Below are 25,950 nucleotides of genomic sequence, written 5' to 3' on the forward strand. Positions count from 1 at the left end.
AAATGTTTTGATTGGCTTGAAACAGCTCCCCCCACTGTTTTCCTGAAACTCCACTCAAACAAATAATTATTTTTGAGTGACCCCAAAAATACTTTTCCTTCCAAGTTTGTTTTTGATTCAGCTATTAAGGCAAAAAAATCAGTTCCCCTGCTTAGGGTTTGCATGAAATGCTGTATGAGCCTGAACAGCATTCAAGCTCAGAAGTAATGAAAAGGGTATGTTTGCTGTCATCACAAGTAATTGGCTTGCTGCTTCAAAATGCATTGCAAAACCAGGTAGATTTTCTTTTGGGTATTGGAGAATGGATGCTTGATATGACAGAAGGGCATTGGCATTTTCTTTAGTCTGCCAAGCTGCCTGTGGAAGAGCTATGATGTGAGCTATTAAAAAAAAAAGGGGGCTTTAAAACCAGCACTGAAAGCAATGAATGTTGTTGTTCTCAGTCACATGCTAGAGTTGAAATTGAAAACAAATGGACTTAAAAACTACGTGACTAAAATCTGTGCTCTGGTCCTGGTGGCAAGATAGGAGGGGATGAACAATGCAACACCCTGGAGAAAGGGAAGCTTGAATCGCTGCTGCAGGAGGAAATCTCTGCAAGATTAGAAGAGAGATGACCCAAATCTGGCTCATCAGCCACGGTGGTAATCTGTTCATGCAGCTTCTAGCCATTTCATTTAAATGGCGATGCAGCTCATTAGAGAGGAAAGCACATTACATACAGAAAAAGGGAATCTGCCCCAATCTGCTTTGCTGACTGCAAACTGGCAGCAATCCTCCAGCACTTGGTAAGTCGATACGGTAAAGTTCAATAAATCAGGCAAATTTAGTTACTCCAGGTTGCCCTGAGTAGAAAATAACCCAATAGTCTTTATGGTAGGCGCTTGTCTATCTAACCAGGGTGCACAACATTATCATTCCACGTGGATGATTTCTGTGGGTAGGAAGAGAATATCGGATTTCAAGTTAATGCCTCTTCTAGCTTGTAAAATAATTTCTGATGAAGTGGGTTCAGACAAATGAGGTATTGCTGTATGAAAAAAGTCCTAGTGTACATCATCCCTTCACACAAACAGGCCTATAAATAATGTCATTAGAGATCCCTCTCACATCTCCCAGAAATGCATTCAGGCTGCAACAGTAACATAGATCACGAGTTAGATTATTCAAAACAAAGACAGACTTCCCCCATGCTCCTGCAGTGAGTCCAGACCTGAGTTGTTACTTCATGCTAACTTGGACTCCTGAGATGCAGGTTCTCATAGAAGTGTGCTTAAACTCCAGAATCAGTGGATCACAAGAGGAAAGATTGTATTTTCCTGGTCAAAATCTCCTTCACAAGGCCACTTAATGGTATATTTAGCATGTGTTGAAACAGGTTGAAGCTTCTTCTGGTAGCCCTTTATTATATTATAAAACAACAACAACAGCAACAAAACTGCGAAGAGATGTTCCAAGCTAATGCATGACTATCTTTGGGGTTCCCTCTTTTTGTTAAGGTTTTCACAAAATACAAAATTAAATGTCTTTTCTACATACAGAACAAAGTAGAATCAAGTAACTGATTAGAGTATGTACAAAAACTTACACGTTCTGTCTTGTTCTTTAAAAAATATAAATATCAATAATGTTCAGTAGAATGGGTTGGTTTTATATTTAAGGCTTCATTCTTTTAGATCCTTCATTATTTAATGAGGTGCCAGGTAGGCAGGAAAGGGAGGGAAGAGAGGAGGTCAAGTTTTTTATTAAAGGTAATGGGTTTAATTCCCGTGAGACTCTTCCTCATCTCTGGCAGGAGGAATTTTCCCTCCACATTGATTTAAGTTTCCAGGAAGCAGAGGTGGAAGGAAAGGAAAATAAAACCTTTATTATTGCTATTTTTTTCCTTCATTAAAATCTTGTTTTAAACCTGTCTCTGTTCATTGTCTTTCATCTGCCAAGTACTTGGATTAAATAGACTTGAGCAGGAGGACTGTATCCCAGGTCCACCTGGGAAAGGTTAGAGTGAGGAAGAGACCGCTGGAGGTGTTTTACCACTGACCCCGGCAGAGGTAGCAAGTGCTGCAGCTAGGGCAGCTGCTGCTGTTGCATCCCTGGGCGTGAAGTCTGTGGGGAGGCTTTCCATCAGGCACTTGAGCTGTTCCTGACCCAGTTTGATTTTATCGTCTAGCTCTCGCTGCTCTATGAGGAGCGCGGACTTCATCTTTACAAAGTGCTGGTAGTCCTGGAGCTGTTCTTCAGAGAGGTAGTTGCCCAGGATCTCCAAGACCACCCGTTCTCGACGGTCAAGGTTTTCCTTCAGTTCCCGGGCATCTTCATGCTGGCCAGCCAGCAGTTTCCTCTTTTCATTCAGCGAACTCTGCACACACCAGAGAGAGTGCTTCAGTATCAGCAGCACCAAACTCACTGATCCCCCCTCTCCTTCCCCCCGACACCACGTTTGCCACCTCTGGGGGAGGCGGGATGGCTGCTAAGCTCCCAGACACACAGTCAAAAGCCCAGGGGTGGAGGATGAACTCCTCATTGTGGACTGAATGTGAATCCCACTGAGTCAGACTCCGAATGTTCTAGTCAATGTGGGGCAGAAAGTGCTCCAAGAAAGTCAGTAAAGCTGGCTTGAAAGCAACAACTACCAGGAATATCTGGCTTTGTCTCTTACAACCACCCAAAGAATGTTAAAAAGTGGCTTCAACTGAGGCAAAAGGCAGTGGGTTGTTCCACGACGCACAACACCATACAGCCTTTCCTCCAACCGTGGGTCACAGACATGCTGTCCCAAACATGGCCATTCTGTTTCAAGACAAAAGCTGCAGGATCCGAGACATTTAAACAAACCGGGACCAAGATTCCCAGGGACAGAACCACGTTTGCTACTGCTTATACATAAGCACTAAGACACCTGCCTTCCTGTGGGCCTTTGGAGGTCCTAGCTTGCTTATACAAGCACGTTCTTGTGACTGGTGCTGCCCCGCATCCCAAAAAAGACCAAGACGCTATGGTTGTGCAGATACATACCCGCTCTTCACTGTTGGCATTTTCCCCTAGACTACTCAGAACATTCTCTACGCGGGCCAGGCGTCCCGAGAGGGAGAGCAAGAGGTTCACCACCTTATCCAAATCGCCAATGAACATCTTGTACTTGTCAAACTCGTTAGGTTTGCATAGCTTGCTGATCAACAGCTCCACCTCCTCTCCAAGAGCATTATTCATCTTAATGTCTGCAAGCAGGCCTTCCTTGGCTTCCTTCAGGATTTCCAGTTTGTGGGTCAAGCTCCCGATGAGCTCAGCCTGTCAGAAGGGAAACACATTGCCACATCGGTCATTGCCGTGATCACCCTGGTCATATGGGTGACGACAACAAGAAGATACGGCTACAGTTCCAGAGGAGCAGGGTCAAGTCAGCAACAGCTGACAGGGAAGACATTAAGGAGGAAACAGAGAAAACTCTGAAATTCCACATCTAGGTGATAATCTGAATACCCAGTCAGATTACATGAAGATATAATTGTTCTGCCATCAACGAACATTTATAAAAGAGACATCCGATTTGGTGACCATATTCTGATACCCAGCTACCTACATCTGCAAGATGTAAGCTTTTTAAAGTCTCCAAGTGAAAAGAGCTACAGCCACATCTCCTGCATATTCTCTACTCCCTGGCCCAGCCTGAGATTTCTTGTTTGGATGTTATATTTTATATACTGTATAACCCAGAACTGTACAAAACAACTGGCAGAAAAATGAATTTAAGCTGTATCAATGGCATGATGGGAGGCTGAGCTGACACTTACTAGTTACATATGGCTTAGCAAGACAGAAGGAATTGCTACGTACTTCCCCCTCCTATAGTACCGTGAAACTACTGACTGCTCCTTACTCAGCTGCCTTAGTGTTGAGGTGCAAGCCTCAAATTCAGCCGTGACCAAAAGTCCCTGCCTGTGCAGGCACTGCCTCATACAGAGAGGCATCAAGCAAGCATTTACACCAAAGATGCTCTAAATTTACTTAGCGACTGAGCAAAGACATGGAGAGCACACGCCCATTTTGTGAAAATGCTGGCAACTGTTTCACTGCTGAAGAAAAGGAGGCCCCCAGGGTTCAGTTACTCCAAAAACAGCAGTGCTGCACATGTGCTGGGGATCCTAATCTCTGTTAGGATTTAGGGGAAAGACGTATGCAAAAGCAGAAGTCTATGGCCTGGGGCTTGCAATTCTTGCTTCCATTTCCTCAGAACTGAGAGCACAGAGAGCAGGAAAAGCTCTTCATACAAGGGTTGGGTATTTCCAGTCTCTTCAGTTTATGCACTGCTGAGGCACCATTATATGTATGTTAATCTACTCTGCATACCAACACTGCAGGATGAAATAGAAGTAAATCACAAGGTTGCCCGAAAATATTCTCTCAAAGTTTACTAACACAGGCTTCTTTCCATCAAAACTGACAGTAATTTCAAGTAGGAAGGCGGTCTACTTCAAAGGAGAAAGGATCTTCAAACCCAGGTCAGGCTGGGGGTTGCTCTGAATTGGCCCTTATCCCCAGGGGTGGCCTGTCAGAGTGGGGTTTAAAAGGCTGCTTTCACAGCCGGGAAGTTACCAAGGCTGCTTAGGCAGACACCGCTAGATGGTACACTTTGCGTGCATCCTCTGGAGCGCATGGTTTTGTGGCTGCACTACAGTCCACTGTCAGCTTCCCCATATATGCAAAGACTGAATAAAATGCGAGTAATATTCTCTTAAAGCAAACGTCAGCTACCAGGCTTATGCTGGAATGACTGACAAGTCACGCTGTTAGCAGTGTAGTTCAGGGGGACTGGAGAGCAAAGGTGGTACTAAATCCCACCTGCTAACATAAGGGACAACCAAAACTCCTTTACTTGGCTTTTCCTCTCAGTAGGACAGGTAGCATCCAGAGACAAGAAGCAACACTTGCCCTTCCCTGTGCCTGGTGATGCTAACACCACCTTCAAAAGAAAGATCCGAGGTCCTTATCAGTTGACTGTTGGACCGAATCCTGAGGAGCAAAAGAAGGGATCCGTTTTCAGTGATTATGATGCCGGGGGGAAAACTCTATAGCAGGAGTCTACGGGCTGGACACAAAGTCCAGCATTAACTTTGACGGGTTTTCAGGAGGACCGAGCTGCTCAGAACTGGCAGTTGTTCCTCCCTGCTCTGGGAGCTTTGCGCAAGGTGCAGACCTGCCCTCCAACCGTAGCAGGAGACTACGGGACTGCTGGGAGTGACGTACCTTTGTTCTGAAGGCATGGGAGCTGGACAGGGACTGTGAAATACTTGCTTTGTGTTCATTAATCAGTGACTATCCTGCAGTCTCAAATGCCAACCAATATAGCTTCTTTGCATACTTACAATGGAAATGAGCTTGGTTTATCCAAATGACCTCTCAGAGTAGCTGCCTTCTCAGATAATGCCTATGCAAATGTTATTTCACACAAACCATGAACAAACATGCCAGGCAGATCTTGCTGTCTGGGCTTAATCACTCCCATCCATTTCTGTTTTCCATGCAAATGTAACCTTTGAGGCCTGGGACTTGTCCTCCATGGCAGGACATCTACTTGCAAGCCTGTCAGATGCTTGCCGCATGTCCACCGACTCCTTGGAGCAGCACCCTTGTCTTGTTTAATCACTCCCTACCTTTCATGTTGGTATAAGCAGGCAGCCGGTTCTGAAGCGAACAGCACCTCGAGAATTGATCGAGTGCTACAGACGTGGCAGGGGTTGCGTTTAACTTTGAAGCTGGGTGCTTTACAACCAATAGCTTGGGTCAGATAATTAGGGCAGCAGACAAAGGCCTTAGGCAAATGCTTTTGATTAGCAACACATGCATGATCTATCTTGCTACCCAGAATCCGGGTAGGACCACAGAAATAAGAGATGGCAGGCATAGGTGACTGTCTCTAACCCATTCCAGTGGCATGGTATGACAGCTCCTAAAGACTTGACAGGGTCCTACCTGCACCTCAAATGCTCCACAAGATAGGGCTAATCTACTCAGTACTCATAATTTGTGTTACAGAGCACTTCGGTGGAGGTCCCATTCTAGCTGTCATTGTATTAAAGCCTGGTAGAGAGCAGATTTTGCTTAGCAGAGAAAAGCTGAGAACAGAAACAGTAAGGCAATATGAAAAAGAGAGGTGAGCTCTCCAAGTCAGGACTGCAGGACAAATTGCATACTAGCGAACACCACTCAGCCTCACGTCTTCTCTCTGCTTTTTTACCCTTGGCATGGGTATGAGGACCCAGGGAGAAAACGTGGAGTTGTGCTAGAGACACATGGATTCTCTGCACTTTGGCAGAGAGGCTGAGCTTGGGAGCCTTTCTTTAAATCCATGCCTGATTTCAGTGCAGGAAGAATTAAAGTACTATATTTACAGCATATGGGACTTGCACAAATATTTGTATCCTTCCGGATGTTTCAACTCTGCTGTTATACAAACAGCACGAGATATGGGCTGCGCTACTCTGTTCAGTGTGATGCAGGATGTTTTAAGTTTACAGGCAGGCAGGCACAGCTGCTTTTGACACGAAGGTAGTAGGTGTGTGAAGGGAGGCACAGACAGGCAAGTACCTGTCTGTGATTTGTGAGCTTCGCAACATGTCTGTAATTAGCAGGTAACCAATGCGAGACAACCACAGGGACAAATTAGAAGGCCCTGCAAAAGCCCAGGAAGACAGAGCATCCAAGCCTACAGCAAGAACTGCAGGGGCCATTCCTCAGTGAAATGTAGCCACAATAAGAGAGGAAAATGTTTCCTCCTCTCCTGCCCTGCTCTCCTCCCACCCAAGTCATCACATCGAGGTTGCACTGACTGAGCTGCTGAGGTGCACATGGCTTTCAGCGGGTCAGTGAAACAATGAAGCGTGGGGGAAAAAGAGAAAGCAATGTTTCTTTGGAGGCAGGGAGTGCAGACAGCAGGTAAAATGGGTAATTTGGCTTCACTGAAGAGGAAAACCCTAGGGCGAAACCTCATGCACTCAGACAGTGCAGTCACTAGCTGGACTCTGTTCCTGTTTCTAACCCGAGCTGTCCTTGCTCAAGTCACTTCACCTCTCCCTTTTCCTTCCTTGCTACAGGACAGGGACTGCCTCTTACAACCTGTAGGCTCAGCGTTTGGCGTAATAGAGGCCTGCTTCAGGGCTGTGCAAAATGTGTACTCAAATTTGCAGTGAGTACTCAGATTAGCTCTCTTCGTTCAATCTGGGTCACCCTAATGAAGCTTCACAGGTGGCCTAAATGCGCCCAGCCCCCATGCAACTTGGGACTGCCAAAAGCTGACATCAAATAGAAATGCACTTTACTTTGGGGCTTCTTATTATTTCAGGAATGTAACCAGCAAATGGTGGCGTGCGCTGAATTTACCTTCTTCTCATTGATGTCCAGCAGCTCCTCTTCCTCACCTTCTTCTTCAGGCAAGTCCTTGATTTTATTCAGCAATTCTGCTTTGGGTGCTGAAACGTTGTAATAAGCAGGACAGGTGACCAGGGTTACAGGAGCTTCCTTTTCTTCTCTCCTACACCACAGGGCAGAAAAAGGAGGAGTTCAGTCTGAGCCTGAGTTGTTCCCATGCCTAGATCCGTGGTTTTCCAGCACTCTCTCTTTGGTACCTTCCCAATGTTATTAACCACAAAGGAAATGGCCGATTCCTGCCATCAGAGGGTGCGTGTCAGCTGCTTTCATATCTCTCCCCTGTGGAGAGCAGTGCAGCTGCTCTGTTCAAATGTTGACTGGTTAACAATGCTATACAGGATCAGGCCCTTGCTGAAGGTAAATCAGCACAGCTCAGCTGGTGATGACTAGACTGACCATCTTACCTGGCACGATACATTACAACTTATTTCTATATGGTTCTCCAGCTGTCACTTGGGAGTCTCTATCTTAAAAAAACCACACTGGAGGACTTGCGCTGATCTTTGCATCCCCCTGTAATAAGGAGGCGTCGACATCTCTCCTCCCAAAATTTGGCCTCTTACTATCTTTCTGCCCATCACTGTTTTGGTCCTGATTTTACTCTCAGATCTCTGTTACTGTGCTTTGGACTGAATTGCTTCAGATTACAAAGGTTAAGATAGCAAAATCAAATAACATCTCCAGAGATGGTTCATTTCCTGCCCAAGCTCAGCATCGTTTTCTACACAGCCCAGAGAGGTGAGCTCAAAGGCCACACATACAGCCAAGCTCATAAGAAAGGGCATTCAGAAATGCCCTGCCAGTCCTCACACCTGGGAACTGAGAAACTCACGCTCTGCCAGCATCCACTTATACAGATGCAGAAAAATTCAGCACAGGCTTGTCCTTAAAAGCAAGCAGGCACGAGTTCTGCTGCAACATTAGCCCGCAACCCAAACAAGAAGTGCTTACGGGTCATCTGCGACTACTGTCCTGCTAGCTTTCTTCTGCGTCATCTTCCTTTTCATGTTGTTCTCCTTCAGCAAGCTGGTTCCGCTGGGGAAAAGCCCTTCCATTAAGTCCATGGTCGTCTTCATTTTGGAATCTGGATCCAAGATATCAGCCAGAGTCTTGTCTTTATGGACAATTTCTTTTGCTAGAGCCTCTGACTTAATATCCTCTGGGGTCTTCTTCTTTGCCTTTACTGGAGGTGCTGTGCTGAGTGTCCCGGAGTCCAGGTTGCCATTTTCTGACTCTCCAGAGATGACTGCTGGCTCTCTGTGGTTGCCTTCAGGTTGAGCTATGGGCTGTCTATCAGTGCTTTGAGGCCCTTCAGAAGGAGCAGGTAACTGGTGCTGCTTATCCACAGCAGATGGAGAGCTAGTCCTCTTTGATGCAGGTGGCGAGAGGGGCCGATTATTTTCACCGATACTGGTGCCCAACCCTGTTATCTCCCTCTCGGCCAGGGCTTTGGGAAAGCTTTTGAAGCTGCTATGGACAGAAAAATTCTGTGAGATGACGATAAACTTACCACACAGGAGCGTTGTGAACACATGGTGAAGGCCTAAGACAAGTAAGTTGTCCTTCTCTCTCCCTTGTTTTTGTCTCTTACTTCTCACTTCAACACAGAAAGGCCCACAGTATGAAGCTACTGGCACCAGAAGCATATTGTCCCCCCAACCTGGACACTGCTATTTCATCATTCCAACACAGGAGGAACTAGTGAGTGACAAACCAGTTTGTTTTCTGCTCACAGGCTGGGGACATTGAGTCTCACCACCTGGGAGTACCATCCTGAGCAGCCTATACTCGTTTGTTCTTTTCATGTTGGAAAAGCCAATCACTACCACAGCCCCGGCCAGATTCTTCCCGGATGGAAATCAGAACAGCTCCTTGGGAGCGAGGGAAGCTGTGCTGAGTTAAATCAGCTGGGCACCTAGCCCAAAGTCCTATCCTTCAGGAAAAATTCACTATACAGTGTTACTGTGACATATTTGTGTTGCCACTTCTTGGCAGATGGTCACTGTTTCATAACAGCATTATTTTGTGCCAGGTCTAAAATGTATTCTGGGAAACTCTAACTGTTTGGAAAAGCTGTCATGGATTTTCATAGCTCTCTCTCAAAAACCAGTAACTGGAAGGAGTCAGCAGCCATTTTAACTCTTCATGCTGGAGTAAGAAGCAACACCACTGACATCCATACGGTAACTGCAGGGAGTACGAGACCAGGATAGTTTCTCACCCATAACCCTCTTTGCCTTCCTTACTAAGCACCTGTCAGTGCATCTGCTGATGGGCCGTAGAGCTTTTTGCGTTCTTGCTTTGTGCCCTGCCCTGGCCACATCGTTTGGCAACGCTCTTGGCAGCCAGCAAAGCCTAGTGGCAGTGAGTTTGTCTATCTGTCCCTCTCCCCTCGTAACGTGCGCACTCCTCTGCAACCATCCCGCTCAGCTAGCAGCTGTGGGTGGGTCGTCGCGCACGCAGAGCTACAGAGGTCAGTCACATTTGTCTGGAGCCCCGCATATCTTACTGTATATGGCCCTACAACGCCTGAGATGCCGCGTTACAGCCCTCCCTTACCTCACTTTGGCCTCCTCTGTGAGCCTGGTGGATTTGTCTCCAGCTGCCCCATTCCCCTGAAGCACTGCCGGTGGGGGAGGAGGTGGGAATTCCTCCGTGCCATTTGCAGAAGTGCAAGAGCTCAGCTCAGGAGCAGGATGAGGATGGGGTGGCAGTGGGGGTAAGAAGGGTGGAGCAACGACACCGGGCTGGGAAGGCATGACAAACACCTCGTCGTCTTCATCGTCCTGCAGCAATGGTGGGGGCGTGAGCTGCAGGCCCGACTCCGAGATCCGCAGATGGGTTGTCCCCTGGGGAGAAGGAGTCTCTGGGTCAGAAGAAGCGCTGCTCTGTGTCGGCAGGGACTGCCCCCTCTGGGAGAACTTTGGCCCAGCCGCTGGCGGAGACACCATAGCCCTTGGGTAGCTGTTGCCTTTGACCAAATGAGCCCGCACCGCTTTGGGTGGGAGGGATCTGTGAAGCAGCCCGGCTTTCCTTCTCCACTGCATTTCTTCCGTGGGAGTCTCGGGGGATCCATCCTGGACAGCATCCAGAGACTGAACATTACTGTTGCCCTCAGGGGGAACAGCATCTCGTTTGGCATGGTGCTGTCTCAGAGCCTGGCCATCACCCGCGCTCTGGAAGTCTGAGGGAGTCTGGGTGGGCGTATTAAGGGAGGACTGGCCAGATCCAGAAGGAGTAAGGTTAAGGAACAAGGGTTTAAAGCCTTGCTTTTGCTCAGGATAGTGACTCCTTGCCTCTGTTGGGGATGGGACAAATGCAGAAGTCCTGCTATCTGGCCTGGAAAGTTCCGAGAGCTTGTGGTTCTCAGTCAGTGTGGCGGACCTGGTGACAACCTCGCTGCTGTGGTGAGGATGGGGATAATAACTTGTGAATGCCATTTTTTCTGAGTGGCTTCTTTCTTTCTTGCTGAAAGACCTAAAAACCAAAAGACAGACCATGATAAGATTAATAATTAATCAATGAGCAAGAAAAGCTATTGTGCACCTCCTTAATGAGCAAATTATGCAACCATATCAGAGGCCTGGATCAGTGCCTGCTGATGTAGGTGAGGTGCAGTTGTGCTTTGAAACTGGTAGGAAAATCCAGTCTACTAATGCTAGGGACACAGAGCCAGATCCATTCCCACTCACCACCTCCCTTCATTTTCAGTGTGTGCTAGATCACACACGCATGTGTACACATGTAGCAAGCATCATAGCAATAGAAAAAATTTTAGGAAAACCTAAGTGCCTGGCTTCCCGTCTAGCTTTGCTTTGAATTTTGTTTGTTACTGATGGGACTAGTAGCGACTGCTGTAAGAAAGACTACTTGACATTATCTACCATCAAACTCCATTCTCAATATCTGATAAAGTTAAGAATTTCAGCTTTATGGGCCAAAAATTCCCACAACATGATCTGCTCCTTTTGGAAAGGTGCCATTGAAATGATTCAGCTGTCTCCGAGAACAAAGTGAGGCCAAAAAATGCACTATTTTGACTGCAGAGAAAAATTAAAAAAAGCTCTTACAACCTTGGAATCCTATTAGAAAAAAAGAGCTCCTCTCAGATAGGCAGGTGTTACAAAAACCAAAGCCAATACACTTCAACTGCAAACGGATGTTAAGGCTGCAAAGCCAGCAGATTAAATTATTCCTTCCAGGTCTTTTAAGATGTTCTCATGTGAGTCTGGGAAACAGTGCTGAGCCTTTGAAGTGAAGATCCTGTTCAGAATACATAGCCAAACCTACTTGCCCGTACGGCTATTTAGCTGGAAAACAAAATAAGTAGTAATAATAGCGCTAGCAGATGCAAGAGAGGATGGCCTAAAAACATGAGGCCATATTGTAAAACAATAAAATACAATAAAGCTCTACTGCCAGTATATTTTCTGTTATTGAGATGCATTGTTCAAATAATCCAACACTGCCAATCTGTGATGCCTGAGACTTGGGCCCCAAATTTGCTCTCAGATGTACTGGTACAAATTAAGAATAACTCTGCCAAAGCCATGGGTCGTACCAGCTTTATTCTGGTGTAACTGAGAATAGAATTTGGCAGCCTTTGCCTGGGGGTGGGGAAACTTCCCAGACAGACTGCTCTTGGTATTGTCTGTGGTTCCTGGACAGTAGCAATGTGTATTCTTTTCAGATGCTCAGTGTTTGTCAGAAACGCCAGATGGTAATTCTCTAATTGAAAGATCTCTCCTACTGTGGAAGCAATTGTGGATTCTAAAACTGGTGGAGCAACAACTGTTCCCAACAGCGCTGATGAGACAGCTATTGTATGACACCTGGGGAGTAGCGTAAGAGCACGGAGCGTAAGTCACAGAACACATGTGACTGGACCAAGAGATTGCTGACCAGGGTTTCCATAACTTCACCATTTGGCAGTTTTTGTCCTTGAGCAAGGGAGGTGGTCAGGATGGTCCCATCTCCTCTCCAGCGCATTAAGCAGCTGTGTTCCAAGGAAACCTAGAAGCATAATTCCTACTGCCTGCTATTGTCTTCCCTGAAGGGCCCGTGCATGGAGTACACTGCAGACAGCGATAGGATGGTGATGGTTAGATGTGACAGGACTGGCTAGAAAACCAGCTATTTTAGGCTGACAATCATAGGACAGACAAAGACTGCATCTCTTAAGGGATGGATTAAAGATGCTACAATAACCCCATATGACCCAGACTGTGAAATACTCACGCACACTGGGGCAGGGGAATGTTCAACAGTATCCTAATAGTGCAACTCCTTCTGTGAATCATTGGCACTTGGGTAAGGTCCTGGTCTACCTGTCCCTTTCAGTCTGCAGAGGATTCAGATCTTGTTTGCACTGAGAGTTAAATGTAAAACTTCTACTGGCTTCAGCAGTGTGTCATCAGAGCCCTCTGGCTTCCAAAACTCATGCCCATTCTCTTTCAAGTCATTTCAGGTGCAGTAACATAAGAAAAATCACTCAGCAGCTGCGGCTCGTAGGGAGTGATCTGCAGCCTGTTTAGCGAGACCCTGTGTCCTCAGAGCCAAGGGCTTTTTCCTGTCTTCTCCCATCATTTCATTCTATCTTTTGGGAAATCCAATTCTGATCAAGAAAGGAAAGCAACCTCACATGTCCCAGAAGAAACATGCTTGCAGAGCATGCAGGATGCCTACACAGCAGAAACATCATAAAACTGTTACGTTAATACCAATAATCTTTGTGCAGTGAAGCACAAAAATAAGAAACCTATATTTCATGCCCCAATAAACTTGTTTTCAGTCTGGGTGTTCAATCCCGTTACTTGGAAAATAGGTTGGGGGGAATAAAAAAGGAAGCAGCAAGTAGTTATTGAGAAGAATGATGAAATGCCATCTCTAGAAGAAAGGGGGAGGCGGGATGAACTAAACCAGCTGTATTGTTCTCTTAGGGGAAAAAAATGGAAAAAGTTATTCCAAATCAAAGTAAATGGGTGTGTTTTAAATAATCATAAAAGGATGTGTGCCTGAAGGCAGACTGAGTCCCTCTAACACAACATGTATGTCTTCTTAGGCACAAAAATGGCCAGCCAGTCAGAAGTAAGATCCAGCTAGACTAGGAGCCTTCCTCTAGTTCTAGCTGTGGCTCCCTGACCCAGAGCTGCATGGTGAAACCTTTGGAGACAGCAGTGTTAACTCCCGCTGTGACAACAGAGTGGGATGACATTTACTGCAAGTTTGTGAGAAACAGAGCTCCTTTGTGAATAATTCTTTTAGTCTCTCTTGATGGTTTTTACTGTAATATGAGTTAGCTATTTGGGCACTCAGAGCTTATGGCAAGCATCTATTTATTATTTAAATGTAAATACAGCAAGATCAACTTCAGATCTAGTTAACTTCAAAACAATCCACTGCTAAGTGGATAGTTATAGAAGTCCTAATATTATTAGTTTTATGATTACACTTTTCTATTCTTAAAAACATTTCTCTCTCCCCTGTTGCTGAGGAAAATATCCTGTCTGCACAAAGGAAAGCAGCCCAAATGCAAGCTCCTGATTCAGCAAGATAAATGAAATCTGGGTTTAGTCCATGCAAATGTTCACTTGCTTTTGGGGAGGCAGCACCCTGGGCTGGGGAAAACCAGACAGAATGGAACATCAAGGTATTTTTTCCTTTAGAATCCTTCAGTTATGATAGCATCTGGATGTGAGTTCTAACAGCAGATCAAACACATTTTGGAAGGTACGTAATTGGAAATTCGCTGCAGGAACATGCTCCAAGGTGACACGAGGAGGACTTGATAGTGAATTAATGTCTATAGTGAAAAAAAAGCTCACAGCAACTTACTCCTCCTAACTCTGCTGGGCACAGCACACCCAGAACTGTGTCCATGCAGATGTTTTCTCTAGTTTGTCACGATCCATCCGTTTACATAGACAATGCATGACAACTGCTGCTGGCAGCAGGACGGCAAGAGCTGATCCTGCAGTGACAAAGGGGACATTAACATATACCTACCTGGCTCCTGCACTGACCACGTAGAAAGGATCTCTCACCATGGGGCCAAATTCACTGCTTTCCCTTCTCAGCAGATCCTGGAGTGCAAAGACAGTATTAGCAGCGAGCAGAAAGCAAAACAAAATAAGAAAACACTGATGCTTCCTAGTAAGAAGAAGAGCACAGCATGTGCCATATACGCATGGGAGGAAAACTCTAGCGTGGCGTACCACCCTCCAGCACCCTACTCCTGCTTAGAGGACCTGTCTGCCTTTTTCAGAATGGATTGTGGACTGACAGGCAGACTTATTCAGAGAAATGTTTTTTTAAAACCACTCAGCAAGTCCTTGCCTCTTCTAAACACATGCTCAACGGTGTCAGTGGGACCTGGGTGTTCACCTCTGTTTTACATGCAAGCAAGAAGCTGAGACATCACTGAAGCAGCCTTAACCGGTGAAGCTAAACAGTGAACAATCTGTGCCCAAGCCCAGTGCCAAAACAGGACTGAAAGGCTGCAGAGATGCTGAATGCCACAAAGGTTGCAAACTCCAGCCACAGGCAGAGGTGCTGAAAACCATCACAAAATATGGCAATTGGTTCTTTTGAAAACCAAAGCGCGGGAACTACCTCCTCTTTAGGTATTTACGTCATCTAAAACCAGAGAAATTTTGCAGCTGAAATACATTTGTGAATGTGACTCTCTCTGCCCCAGAGCTCCCACCATAGACACCAGACTATTATGAGACGTGAAAGCAAATGCTAAGCGTGCTTTTGAAGAGGTTGGTATTTTGTCCCGTACGATCTTTCCAGCAGACAGCCTTTCAGTGCCCCCCTTCCCCACACCCTTAGTAATTTGCTTTTTTGGTCAGTGTTGCTGCAGAGGGAGGGTAAGCACGGATCTTGATTTAGGAGTCCGGGAGCTGGGAGATATGCGAGCTGAGACAGACTAAAAAAGCAGAGAGGAAAGAAGGCTGAGAATGCGTTCTAAAGAGTGAGAGCTAATAATTCCACATGGTTATCAATTTCTTTATATCTTTAAACAAATTCCTACAGTGACATTGCAACGTGATTTATATGCAGCCTGAAAGGAACACCAGACACTGTACACAAGGCCCTGAAAAACACAGAGTGAGGCAGAGAGGTCTGCTGCTAAACTGGAAATAAACGTTTCCCACAAAAAATCTGAAAAGGCCAGGAAAAAAAAAAAAAATTAAAAAAATCACCCTGTTGCTTTGGCTTTGTCCCCCACTTTTATAGCTGTGGGGTTTTTTGTATTGGAAGCAGATCAGAAACAAACCTAATTAAGGGAGCACTTAAACATATACTTCCCTTTCAAACAGACGCCTATGGATTGGTGTATATATTTGAAGTCAAACATGCTTTCTTGAATTAGGGTTTAAGAACAAGATTTTCACAAGTGCCTTGCTGCCTATGGGACTAAATCCTCATTCCAGAAGTGGATACAGCTAAATCACTCTGGGAAACACCAGTAAGGGCTCTCCCCTCTTCTACACTTGAACTAAGACCCTGTGAGCAGGTCTGCACTGCTGTTCATCGTCTTCCTCGAGTCAGCTTCCAACAGGCAGAAACTCTGGTTTGGCTGCTGAATGTATGCAAGATTAAAAATGAGCCAACAAGGGGGAAATAAAGATCTTAAGAACCACCCTGTATGTCCCCTGCCCAAGAGAGGGGGCTGGGTAAAAATGAACTAGGGCTGCTCATCGTCCAACCTGTCATTTTAAAGTACATTTAAGTGATTTTTTCTCTTTCTGGATGCCTGTTTTTGTTGCTGCTCTGACTGTTCCGGGAGGCAGAGAAAGAGTCGCAGCTTGGCCTTCACCCTAACTTTCTTAAGGACTGTCCTCGTACCGAATGCAAGACTTCATGATCGGCAAGTGTGACAAAATTGCACAGGTGAGCCTGATGCCTGGCTGGTGTGGAAAAACACTGATGATGGGATGAGACAGCAGTGGTTATGGAAATGCATTCCAGTCACTTGATAGTCACAAGCTGCTTTTTTAATTCTATTTAAAATGTAGCGTGGGATCTGAGGTCTGTCGAGGGAGGACATTTAGAATGAAGCACACAACGAGTTTGGGAGGACAGCTCCTTGCCCCACACCCCGGTTTGGCCTGTTTCCGAGACGCTGCCCAGAGCCTCCGCTACGTTACTTGACTCAGTACCGCTTCATTGCACCTAGATAATCTGTTCTGGGCCAGTAGCAAGTGCAAGAGTAGAAGGAGATGTCTGGGATCTCAGCTGCCCCGTAAGTATGTGAGACTGTCCAAACACTCAGACTATTTGAAGCGAGGAGCCTGTCCACACATTTTGGTTGTTTCCTCCCTCTCCCCATGATGAATGGAGCGTGGTGTGGAAACGGGGATGGGGCAGCAGACCCACCACTGCTGTAAATCCACGCGGCTCGACCAGTTGCAGTTACCTAAATAGGTCTGAAGAGATTTCAGCCAGCTGAAGAGCTGGCCTGGGCAGTTGTTCTTTAAGAAGTTAGCCTGTTTCTACTATTTACCATCATCAGAGTCGGTCAAATTCCCCATTTGTGACATCAGTGCAATGTTCCCAACCGCCAAGCAGGGGACATGGAAAGAGTGGCCAGGGTCTCCGCTAAGTTTTCTCTGCAATGTTTCCCTCCAGGGCTGGAGGCAAAACATAATGGTTACTTGGCAGTAACTCTGCCGAGCATTTCCCAGCACTGTCAGGCACAGTGGGAGCCAGGGCAATTTCAAGCAGCCTTTAACCTTCTCTACTTTGCACCAGAAAAGTGGGCTGAGGCAGAACAGCAGCCAACAGCGTATCACCACCTTAACGGCAGACCCCACCAGAAAGGCGACCGTGCTTCTCCGGTGATGCCAGCAGGTAAGAACAGGGACACCTCAGATGGGATGTCAGGAGCAGCGAGAACACACGCACGCTACCAGCATATGCACTGAAACCCCAGCGTCTCTGAAATCCCTGAAACAGCCCCAGCAGCAAGAAGGCTGAACAGAAGCAGTACTCCAACAGCAAGCATTTAAAACAGCATCCTGGTAATTTAAATGCAATAAACTCTCTATCTCAACATGCATTTAACCTCTCTCTAACCAATGGAGTAATTGCCATGACTGAACATCAGCCCGTCCTCCGACATCCCCCCTCTTTCCCTGCTTCATAGAGCCCTGCTTGCCTGCACGCACGATCCAGTTTCCACATACCTGGTGTTTCTTATCCGCCGTGGGAGACGATCTGGAACGTATATGCACAGGGACTGTCTGATTGTCGTACCTATCGAGCAAGTCTTCCACAGACACCGATTTCCCAGATTTCCTGGCGGTGGAGGGTGTTTCAAAGACCTGCTCCTGCTTCCCGTAGCGAGGCTGGCCCTGCATGCCCAGAGGGTCTGTCTGTGTGCCTTTGGTGAGCTCTGTTTTGGCTCTGTAATCCCGGCACCTCTCTGTTTTTGGTCGGCTCATGACCGAGCTGTCCTGGTGCCCTTTCTTCTCATCTCCACTCATGTCGAAGCAGCCCATCAGCCCAGGAGGAAGGGTAGAAGATATCCGCCCTGTCCTGGATATCCGCTCTATGGACTCTCTCCGGCGGTAAAGGTTCTGGTCCTGAAGGGAATTCATGCTGGAGGCAGAAGAAAGGCTCTGGCTGTCTGGGCCACCTGCCTGTAGGTAGGAGCTGTGGGAGCGCTCCCTCAGCAGTCCGACGTCTTGCGAGGATGGCCGTCTCCCTGTTTTGCGCTCAATGTAGTCGGCGAGGGCGTTCTGCTGGAGTTGCTTGAGCTCCGGCTTGGAGAGGCTAGCTGTGGAAGAAGCTTTGCCGTCCCTTTCGAAGATCTTACGCCGGTCAGCCACCGTATTCTCTGGGAAGACAAAATGGATGCCTTTCTTCTGGAAGGAGAACGGCGATGGCTCCCCATCAGAGATGCCCACCTCGTTCATCTTCTCCGGCTCCGAGTAAGACCGCTTCTTCTGCTCTGCCGTCAGCCGCTTTCGGCCCCCGATGCGCAAGATGTGTTGTGTCTTGGCGTAATCCAGGGCAGAGAGGCTGCCTTCTGTTGGCGTGACGCTGTGCCTCTCCTTCGGGGTGTGGGGAGATGCCGCCATGCTCCTCATGCCCACATGGGCCGAGGCAGGCCTCTGGGTTGTCCTCTTGGGAGCACTCCCGAACGGGGGGCTGATGCGACGGAAGGAAGTGGCCCTCAGCACCCTGGACTGAGCATCTTTAATGCTGTTCCTGTAGGCCCTGTTAAATGGTGTGTCCAGCTGTGACCCGTGGGCATCCTGGACATTATCCTTCCAGAGGAGCTCCTTCTCAGGCTCTCCTTCCAGCTGGAACGTGCTTTTACTTCTCGGTAGCTGAACCGCCCTTATTTGCACCTCATTTTCAGGACACAGGCTGTAGTATTCACTGGGTCTTGCCTGCTTTGCCGAAGCCGCCATCTGCAGCTCTACGGGGCGCCAGTCAGCCTCTTCCAGCTTCCCGTTCCTGATGGAGGGGCTGGAGACCCTGCCCGGCTCACTGGGCAGCTGGCCGGGCTCGCGGAGCTTGCTCCGCATGTCCTCCAGGCTGTGCAGAGAGCACCTTGTGCCGGAGGGCTGGCTCGTCCTGCTTGGCCCATAGTGCTGGCCAAAACTGGGAACGCCAGCGCTCTGGGGACGGTGAGTGCTTTGCTCTCGCTGCTCAAACTTGCTGACCTTCTCCAGCACTGAGCAGCGGGGCTTGCCGGCTTCTGGTTTGCCGTAGGGAAAGCCTTGGGTGCTGCTAGAGCTAAGCCGGCTCCTCCCGAAATCAGAGGTCTTTGGGTGAGGTGGAGGAGGGGGGTCTTCGCACTTTGGCTCGGCAGCATGGAATGGAGTCACGCTCGTGCCCTCCTCCTCCTGCCTTGTAAAGGCCTGTGAGTGCACATCACTCCACTGTTCGTGCCCCTGTCCCCTGTGATCCTTCTCCTCTTTACTGCTGCTGTTCAAGAAGGACAGTTTGGTGTTGGAGTAACCCTCTCCTGGTTGCATGTCTTTTAGCTCAGAGCTGCTTTGCCTCCTGGAGCTCTCTGGGATGTTCTGCAAGGAGGAGAAGCCATACTGCTTGGCCTTGCTGTGACCCCACTGGTGGTGAGCAGCAGCATTTCTCTCGTTTATCTGTGCATTGCCATTTTTGTCCTCCTGGGATTCAGCCGTCCAGTCCTCTTCGGGCTGGTAATGGGTTTTTCTCTCACTGGCTTCCCTTGGCTGAGGCTGCGGGGCTTGAAAATTGTGTTTGGAGGCCTGTGCAGTACTTGCAGTCTCTCGGTTGCTGTGTGCTACCTTGTAAGGGGGTAACAACTCCTCCTTTCTCGGCGTGGTCAGGCAGACTTCTGGGCCTGCTGTGCTAGGAGGTTTTTGCTGGAGAAGTTTTGCTGCAGCATCGTGCTTTCTCTCAGCTGCTGGGGGCTGGTAGAAGATGGTTGATCTGTTTGTAGTGCTTTGGTTTCCATTCTCATCAAAGCCCGGGGCGCTGCTGGCTACGGCCTTGTTGTAAGAGACTGCAAGAGGTGGAGAGTACCCACTTTCTTTGGCCAGAGCTGGATAAAGCGTCCCATTATTGCTTGCAGAAGGCTGGGGCACCTGGGCATAGTGCGGCTCTGGGGAAGGTACTGGGTAGACACCAGTAGGCAGCAGGGGCTGCCCCGGCTGGGCTGGCTGGGAATAGCTCTGCTTGGGCTTCACGGCGGGGCTGCTCTCTGGGCTCTTCTCCACCACAGTGTGCAGATGCCCTTCTCCAAAGAGGGTTTTCAGCGGCGCCCCCTGGGATAGGGTGCTGACAAGCGAAGGCCAGGACCCTTTTGGCTGGGTTCGACCAGGCTTGTTCAGATCAAGGCCAGCACATAAGCTGGGCCTCTCGTGATGCCTGATGGCTGCGTAGCTGTCGCTGCGAGTGGGAGGCAAGGGAGGTCCCTTCGGGGGCTGGCTCTTGCTGTCTGAGGAGCCCTGGCCTGGCTGCGCCCAGGAGGGAGCTGCATTGTGCCGGCTGAAGCCGTGGAGCCTGCTCTGGCTGCGACTGTCCAGCAAAGCCCGGGCCTCGCAGCTCGGAAGCAAGGCGGAGGACTTCACCTCATACTCCTCAGAGATCCCTCGCTGGGCATTGTAGACTGTCTTGACGTACCTGATGTCAGCTTGCCTCATCCCCTCCTGCAGGCCGCCTCGGGACTGCATGCTGTCCATGGAGCAGGAGTGCTCCTTGCTGAATGGAGGAGCGGGATACTCGGGGATGCTAGAGTTGGTGGAGAAGGAGCTGTAGGCAGAGTCTCTCTTGCTGTGGAGGTGGGATAGCTGGTCGATGCTGTTGGTGGATTTGGCTGGGGACAGGTGACAAGGGTGGTAGCCAGGGGAGGAGTGGTCCAAGCTCTCCATGCTGCCCCGGGAACTGTACTGATCAGGACTTCTCCTCAGATAGCCATGCTCATAGCCAGAGAGATCGCTGGTTGAGGAGCTGGGGAAGAGCGAGAGAAGAGTAAAAACCCACTGTCAGCAGAGGAGAGGCACAACTTATAAGTGAGCTCAGAAGCAAGATGTTTAGTTTTGAGAAGTGCAGATGAAAACCCATATTTGGGCCTTACTCCATCCCCTGTTTGCAGTCATCCCAGTTCACAAAGAGGAACTGCTTGACATTGCAACACATGGCTCTTATTTACCACAGAAGGGTGGAAGGGAAATGCAGACAGAAAAACAGTGCATCTCTGGAGCCAGAGGATCAACCCCACCCATCAAACATATCCAAAGCACTTGGAAAGCTGAATGGGCGCCGACGCCACCGAGGAGGAGGAGAGGAGCATGAGAGGCGTTCTGGGGGGAATCTAATCTCTTTCTTTTTTTCCCATTTCATTTCTTTTTATGGAGATGAAGGCTATGCCCTGGCAGGCTTCCTGGAAATTCAGCTGTCCCAAGGATAGTTTGTTTGCTGCGAGAAAACTTAACTGACAAGACAGAGAAGAGATGCATGTGTTTGTGTGTGGAGGCAAGTGGGGGTGCAACAATAGAAGCAGTTGGAGGATGCCCCAGGAAGTCTTCACAGCCACCTCCTCCTGTAGCTCAGCAGGTGCAGGTACACCTCGGCACCTGCTCGTGTGTCCAAAGAGGACTTGTGGCTGCCAGAGATGTGTTCAAAAAAAGGACATTCAGAGATCTTTCTGTCAGTGGGAAGGGAGCTCCTTGTGCTGGCCACAGTTCTTTTTACACCTCACATGGGGATATCACAAATTTATGCAGAGCATCCCCTGGCTAATCTCTCCTCCCAGACTCAAGCAAATACACTGAGGATTGGGGAGTGTAGCCTGAGAATTTCACTTTCCTTCCCCCTATTCTCAGCTCCCCTCCCTTAATACTGCTTTCTCTAGTTCCCTGTGCAGCTACATGCGCTGCCCTGGCAGAGCCACAGGAAAGCACCAGGAAAGGAAAGACTGCTGTCCCACGTGAAGGGTGGCAAGGCAAGGCGCAGAGCTGGAAGCAGGAATGGAGAGGAGCCTGACTTTGTCAGGGTGCAAGCTGCAGCCTCAACTGGCACATGGAAAGGCAAGCTCCATTTCTGCGTGCTTTGCTCCACTGGCATAACAAAACCAAACCTGCTCCATGCAGCGGGGGAGCTGGGGATGCACAGCAACCCTGGGAATCAAGGAGGCAGCAGGTGCATTTGGTAACAGCCCCCTCCCTACCAAGTGTCTGCTGAAGAGCCTAAAGCTTGCTCCAGATCATAACCCAGCCGCAGTCACTTCCACCCTGCTGGATTAACACCCACAAGCCCAAAGGACAGACAGGGGAGAGAAGGCTGCTAAGGATGAGGAAAGGCAGAAGGAAGTCTGCCTGCGAGGGGAAAAAGCAGCAGCTCTGCAGAGAGATGCAGAGGAACACAGAGACAGGCAGAAGGAGATATGGCAAATCTCAGGATAAAGATGGCTTACTCATTTAAATGCACCACTCTATTTTAGTTTAAAATAAATATCTCCCTGGCAATGCCCAGCGCAGCCCTGGCCAGCTGGCCACTAGATGTTCCCCATGCTCCTCTTCAAGAACTCAGGAGACAGAGCCACGCTGCCAAAGGCTCTGCCAGGAGCTGTGGCTGGGAAGCAAAGCCCCTTGGTGGGAAATGAATATGCTACAGCATAAGCTGTGCTGAAGGCCAGAGACAACCATACATTTTTTTTTCTGCAGCCATGTCCTCACTTTTTTTAATGCTCTGTTTTCTTTTTTCTCCCCTCTGCCAAGGCTCAGTCTCGCCTGTAGAAGAAACTCCTGTAGTCCAGTGGCTACAAGGAGAGTTGTCTGCTCCTGAAACCCTCCTGCCTTTCCAGGGAAAATCCTCCAAGGGCAGAATTTAAATTTGTCCCCCCTCAAGCTCCCCAGGGCTTACCACCAAGAACCTTTTGGGGCTGCTCAGGGTCGCTGAGGGGTATGTCTGCCCTAGGCAGCTCTCCTCCCCATTCTCACCACGCTGCGTGGCCTCACATAACAGCCCCAGCTTGCTGGGACAGCCATCACTGCTTCCAGTCTGCCTCGGCCACGGTCAAAACCAGAGGCGCATCATACCACCTTCTTTTAGCAGCACTAAGGTTATTAGTTTAGTCTTTTGGGGACTGATAAACCACGGCGCTAACTTCTTAGAGAAACAGCCGTGCACATACAGTTACGATAAAGCTGACCCCTGCAGAAAGCGAATGCCAAAACCAGGAAAACCCTCGCTGAACTTCTCACCCTGGGAGCATCATCGGTGAAGCACCACTCTTGGCTAGTCCTGAGAGCGGCTCAGTTATGCTGATGGGCACAGTTGCCCTGCTACCTACACCTTTTTCTTCCTTTTTTTTAATAGGCTAATTTTGACTTTGGATTTCTTTTCCTTTGCTGGGGAAACAACCATGCTGCGTTTCTACACGGGGGCAGTCTGCAGGATGCAGAGCAGGACTCCAGCTCCTGCATCCAGATCCACAGAAAGCTGCATTAACGTCCTGACAGTGAGCTCCCATCTTGGTAGGAAGGGGGACTTTTAAAGGAAATAATTTTCTAGCTGTTAATCACCTCACAGAGCACTTAAAGGAGGAAAACATGGCCACTTTATCTGGGTAACCAAACAGGAACCGAAGCCTTCCTAACTAATCCTAACCCTGGCTGTTTGTAAACCTGTCCAGCTGTATGGAGGCAACTGGTAACATTTTTCCACTGCATCTTTTGTCCCTTTCCTTCACTCCTGTGCTCTAGATTTAGGCCCTGATCTTGTAGTCAGTACCATCAAGACACATCCTTGGGCATGAGGCAGAGCCTCCCTGAAGCCAGCATGACCGTGGAAACAAGGAAGGACATAGGACTGGGGAACTAGTTCAGAGGCATGCTAGCTTGGAAACCTGATTTCTACACCCGTGGGAGATATGTCAAAACAGAGCAAATGATACGAAATGAAAAATGCACACTGATTTGCATCTCTGCCTATGCAGCACAGGACCACAGCTGTGCAGTGCTTACCTGGAGTGGTAGGACTGATGCCAAGGGGTGCTAAGCGTACCCTGAGATATTTGCATCATGCTGGGATCGGGTTGGTTCTCCGCAAGTTTGGTTGAATGCCAGGAGTGAGGTCGGCCTGGAGTGTCACTCCGCCTAGGTAAAAGCAGAAGCATTTTGCACATAAGCAACAGGCCAGCTCTTCCAAGGAAGATGAATGTGAAGTAACACCAACAGCCACATTTAAAATTGCTCGTGCTCACTTCTGTTTCACTGCTATGTGCTTGTCCCTTCCTCCTGTTCTCTCTCTTCTATTCGCTTCTCTTCTAAGCGAATCAAGCAGTAATCATGCACCATTCCTGACATTCACACGACACGCTCCCCCTCATATTTGCAAGGCAACAGGCATGGGCAGACAAGTGGGTTATCACTGAATACGCGGGGGCTCCCCCTCTACCTCCCAGCCAGAAGCCTTGCCCCTCGGGGATGAGCCTGGGGGCCTGTTCACAGGGATCAGTTTACAGGCTGGGCTGCGTGTGGACTCCCACACGATGCACCAAGCAGGGCGGCCGCATGTGATTCTTACGTATGCTGAAGGAGCGCTTTTCTCAAAAGGTTCCCTTCATTTTTAAGTGATGGCTGGCAAAGTCATCTAAAGAATCAAATACCATGAGGGGGTGGAAGCCCGCACAATGCTGTTTTGATCTCTCCTCAGTGCTGATAAAAATGCAGGAAGAGACATGACAACCAAGTGCCAGCAATGTGCGTCCTTCGTGTCCCCCAGGCTTTGCAGCCGGCCAGCTGTCCCCCTGCAGCGTGTGAGCCTGGGTGTGTCCCCAGGCACAGCAGGGCTGGCCTTGGGTTGCTTCAGTCACCGAGGCTAAGGAAGGCCTCCATCAGCTCTTAGGAGAAAAAAAAACACCAACAACCTTATTTAAAGCACATAATGGTGCAATGGAAAGTCAAAGCAGGGGATTAGCGATCAAGTACCCTGAACATGCCACACAGACTCCTTCGTCCCAGCCTTTGGGCTTGTCCTTAATCCTCCCTCTGATTTCCATGGAGGATCTCTCCCCCTGCTCCAGCACTCATCTCCACGGTTTCTAACTCCTCCTGTGAGAACGAGGAGTTGCGCTGCACCTGTGTACCACTGAAGTCCCAAATGTGACAGCCTGCAGGACCGCCTCGACTACCTATACAGCATAAATGCAAGAGGAGGGTATGACACATCTTTAAAGTCTTTGTCTCACTGAAAACTTCACAGTACAGCATGTCCTGAATAAGTCAGTAAACAGATTAAAATGCTCTCTGCAGATGTAAACCAGACACCGAAAGAGGACTCTCCTAGTACCGCCTAAGATTGTGAAAAGAAACGATACAGGCAAATGTACAAAGTAAAAAATGATTGTTAGTGTCGGATCCTTCACTAGCACAAGTTAACATTGGCATTGGCTGATGTTCTACGACATGGAAAAGCTTTGGCAGAAAGTGAGAGATAGAACCATTTCACCAGGGGGTTTTCCATAGAGATTTCAGAAGCACAGATCATTCTCTCATCATCAGCTAAAAGAAGAAAGAAAAAGGGACATTCTTTTCCTTTTAACATTTGTTGTGACAGGATTGTCTTAAGGAAAGCTGAACTGGAGGTTTACAGAGGGCGAGCTGAACCGAGCACCGTTTTACCATTACGTGTGTAGGTGTGTTTAAAACAGAGATCTTTTGTTAAGCTCCTTGCCCAGAGAAACAAGGAAGTTGAACACTGCCGGATGGGAAGTTGACAAAACTGTTTATTAAGAATAACCCGCATTCTTGCCTTTTCCTTTGCAGACATTTAAAGATTCTCTTTGTACTTTCGAGTAGTAAGTACTACTTCCCCAGCATTAATTTTTGCTTGGAAAAGCACACTGAATGATAACAAGCAAAGCACATTATCCCTTGATTTGATCCGTAAAAAGCTGCAAGGGAGCTGTGTAGCCAATCTTTGGTATTTTAAACCCTTTTGGTCGATATCCTTGTAATAATACAACACATGGAGAGCGAAGCTGTGAATTTAAGTCAGAAGACATGCCGTACCAGCTCA

The 25,950-nt window shown here is 48.3% G+C and overlaps 1 protein-coding gene across 4 annotated transcripts in view; it reads right to left on the reverse strand.

Moving 5' to 3' along the window:
- Positions 1-1,379: 1,379 nt before the first annotated feature.
- SHROOM3 (shroom family member 3) overlaps positions 1,380-25,950 on the reverse strand; it is a 52,142-nt gene continuing 27,571 nt past the window's right edge. For 2 of the 4 annotated variants that reach the window (XM_072861170.1, XM_072861168.1), the window contains exons 3-10: positions 23,895-24,026; positions 17,619-20,877; positions 14,431-14,507; positions 9,985-10,902; positions 8,377-8,892; positions 7,378-7,528; positions 3,016-3,288; positions 1,380-2,359 (exon numbers count right to left, since the gene is read on the reverse strand). In XM_072861170.1, the coding sequence (XP_072717271.1) occupies positions 2,000-2,359; positions 3,016-3,288; positions 7,378-7,528; positions 8,377-8,892; positions 9,985-10,902; positions 14,431-14,507; positions 17,619-20,877; positions 23,895-23,953 (5,613 nt within the window). In that variant the 5' untranslated portion in view covers positions 23,954-24,026 and the 3' untranslated portion in view covers positions 1,380-1,999. Of the gene's footprint in view, positions 2,360-3,015; positions 3,289-7,377; positions 7,529-8,376; positions 8,896-9,984; positions 10,903-14,430; positions 14,508-17,618; positions 20,878-23,894; positions 24,027-25,950 lie in introns of all 4 variants that reach the window. The other 2 variants (XM_072861169.1, XM_072861166.1) reach the window with 1 other exon arrangement.

The sequence above is a fragment of the Ciconia boyciana genome, chromosome 5 (assembly GCF_034638445.1).
Source record: "Ciconia boyciana chromosome 5, ASM3463844v1, whole genome shotgun sequence".
Classification (NCBI taxonomy): domain Eukaryota; kingdom Metazoa; phylum Chordata; class Aves; order Ciconiiformes; family Ciconiidae; genus Ciconia; species Ciconia boyciana.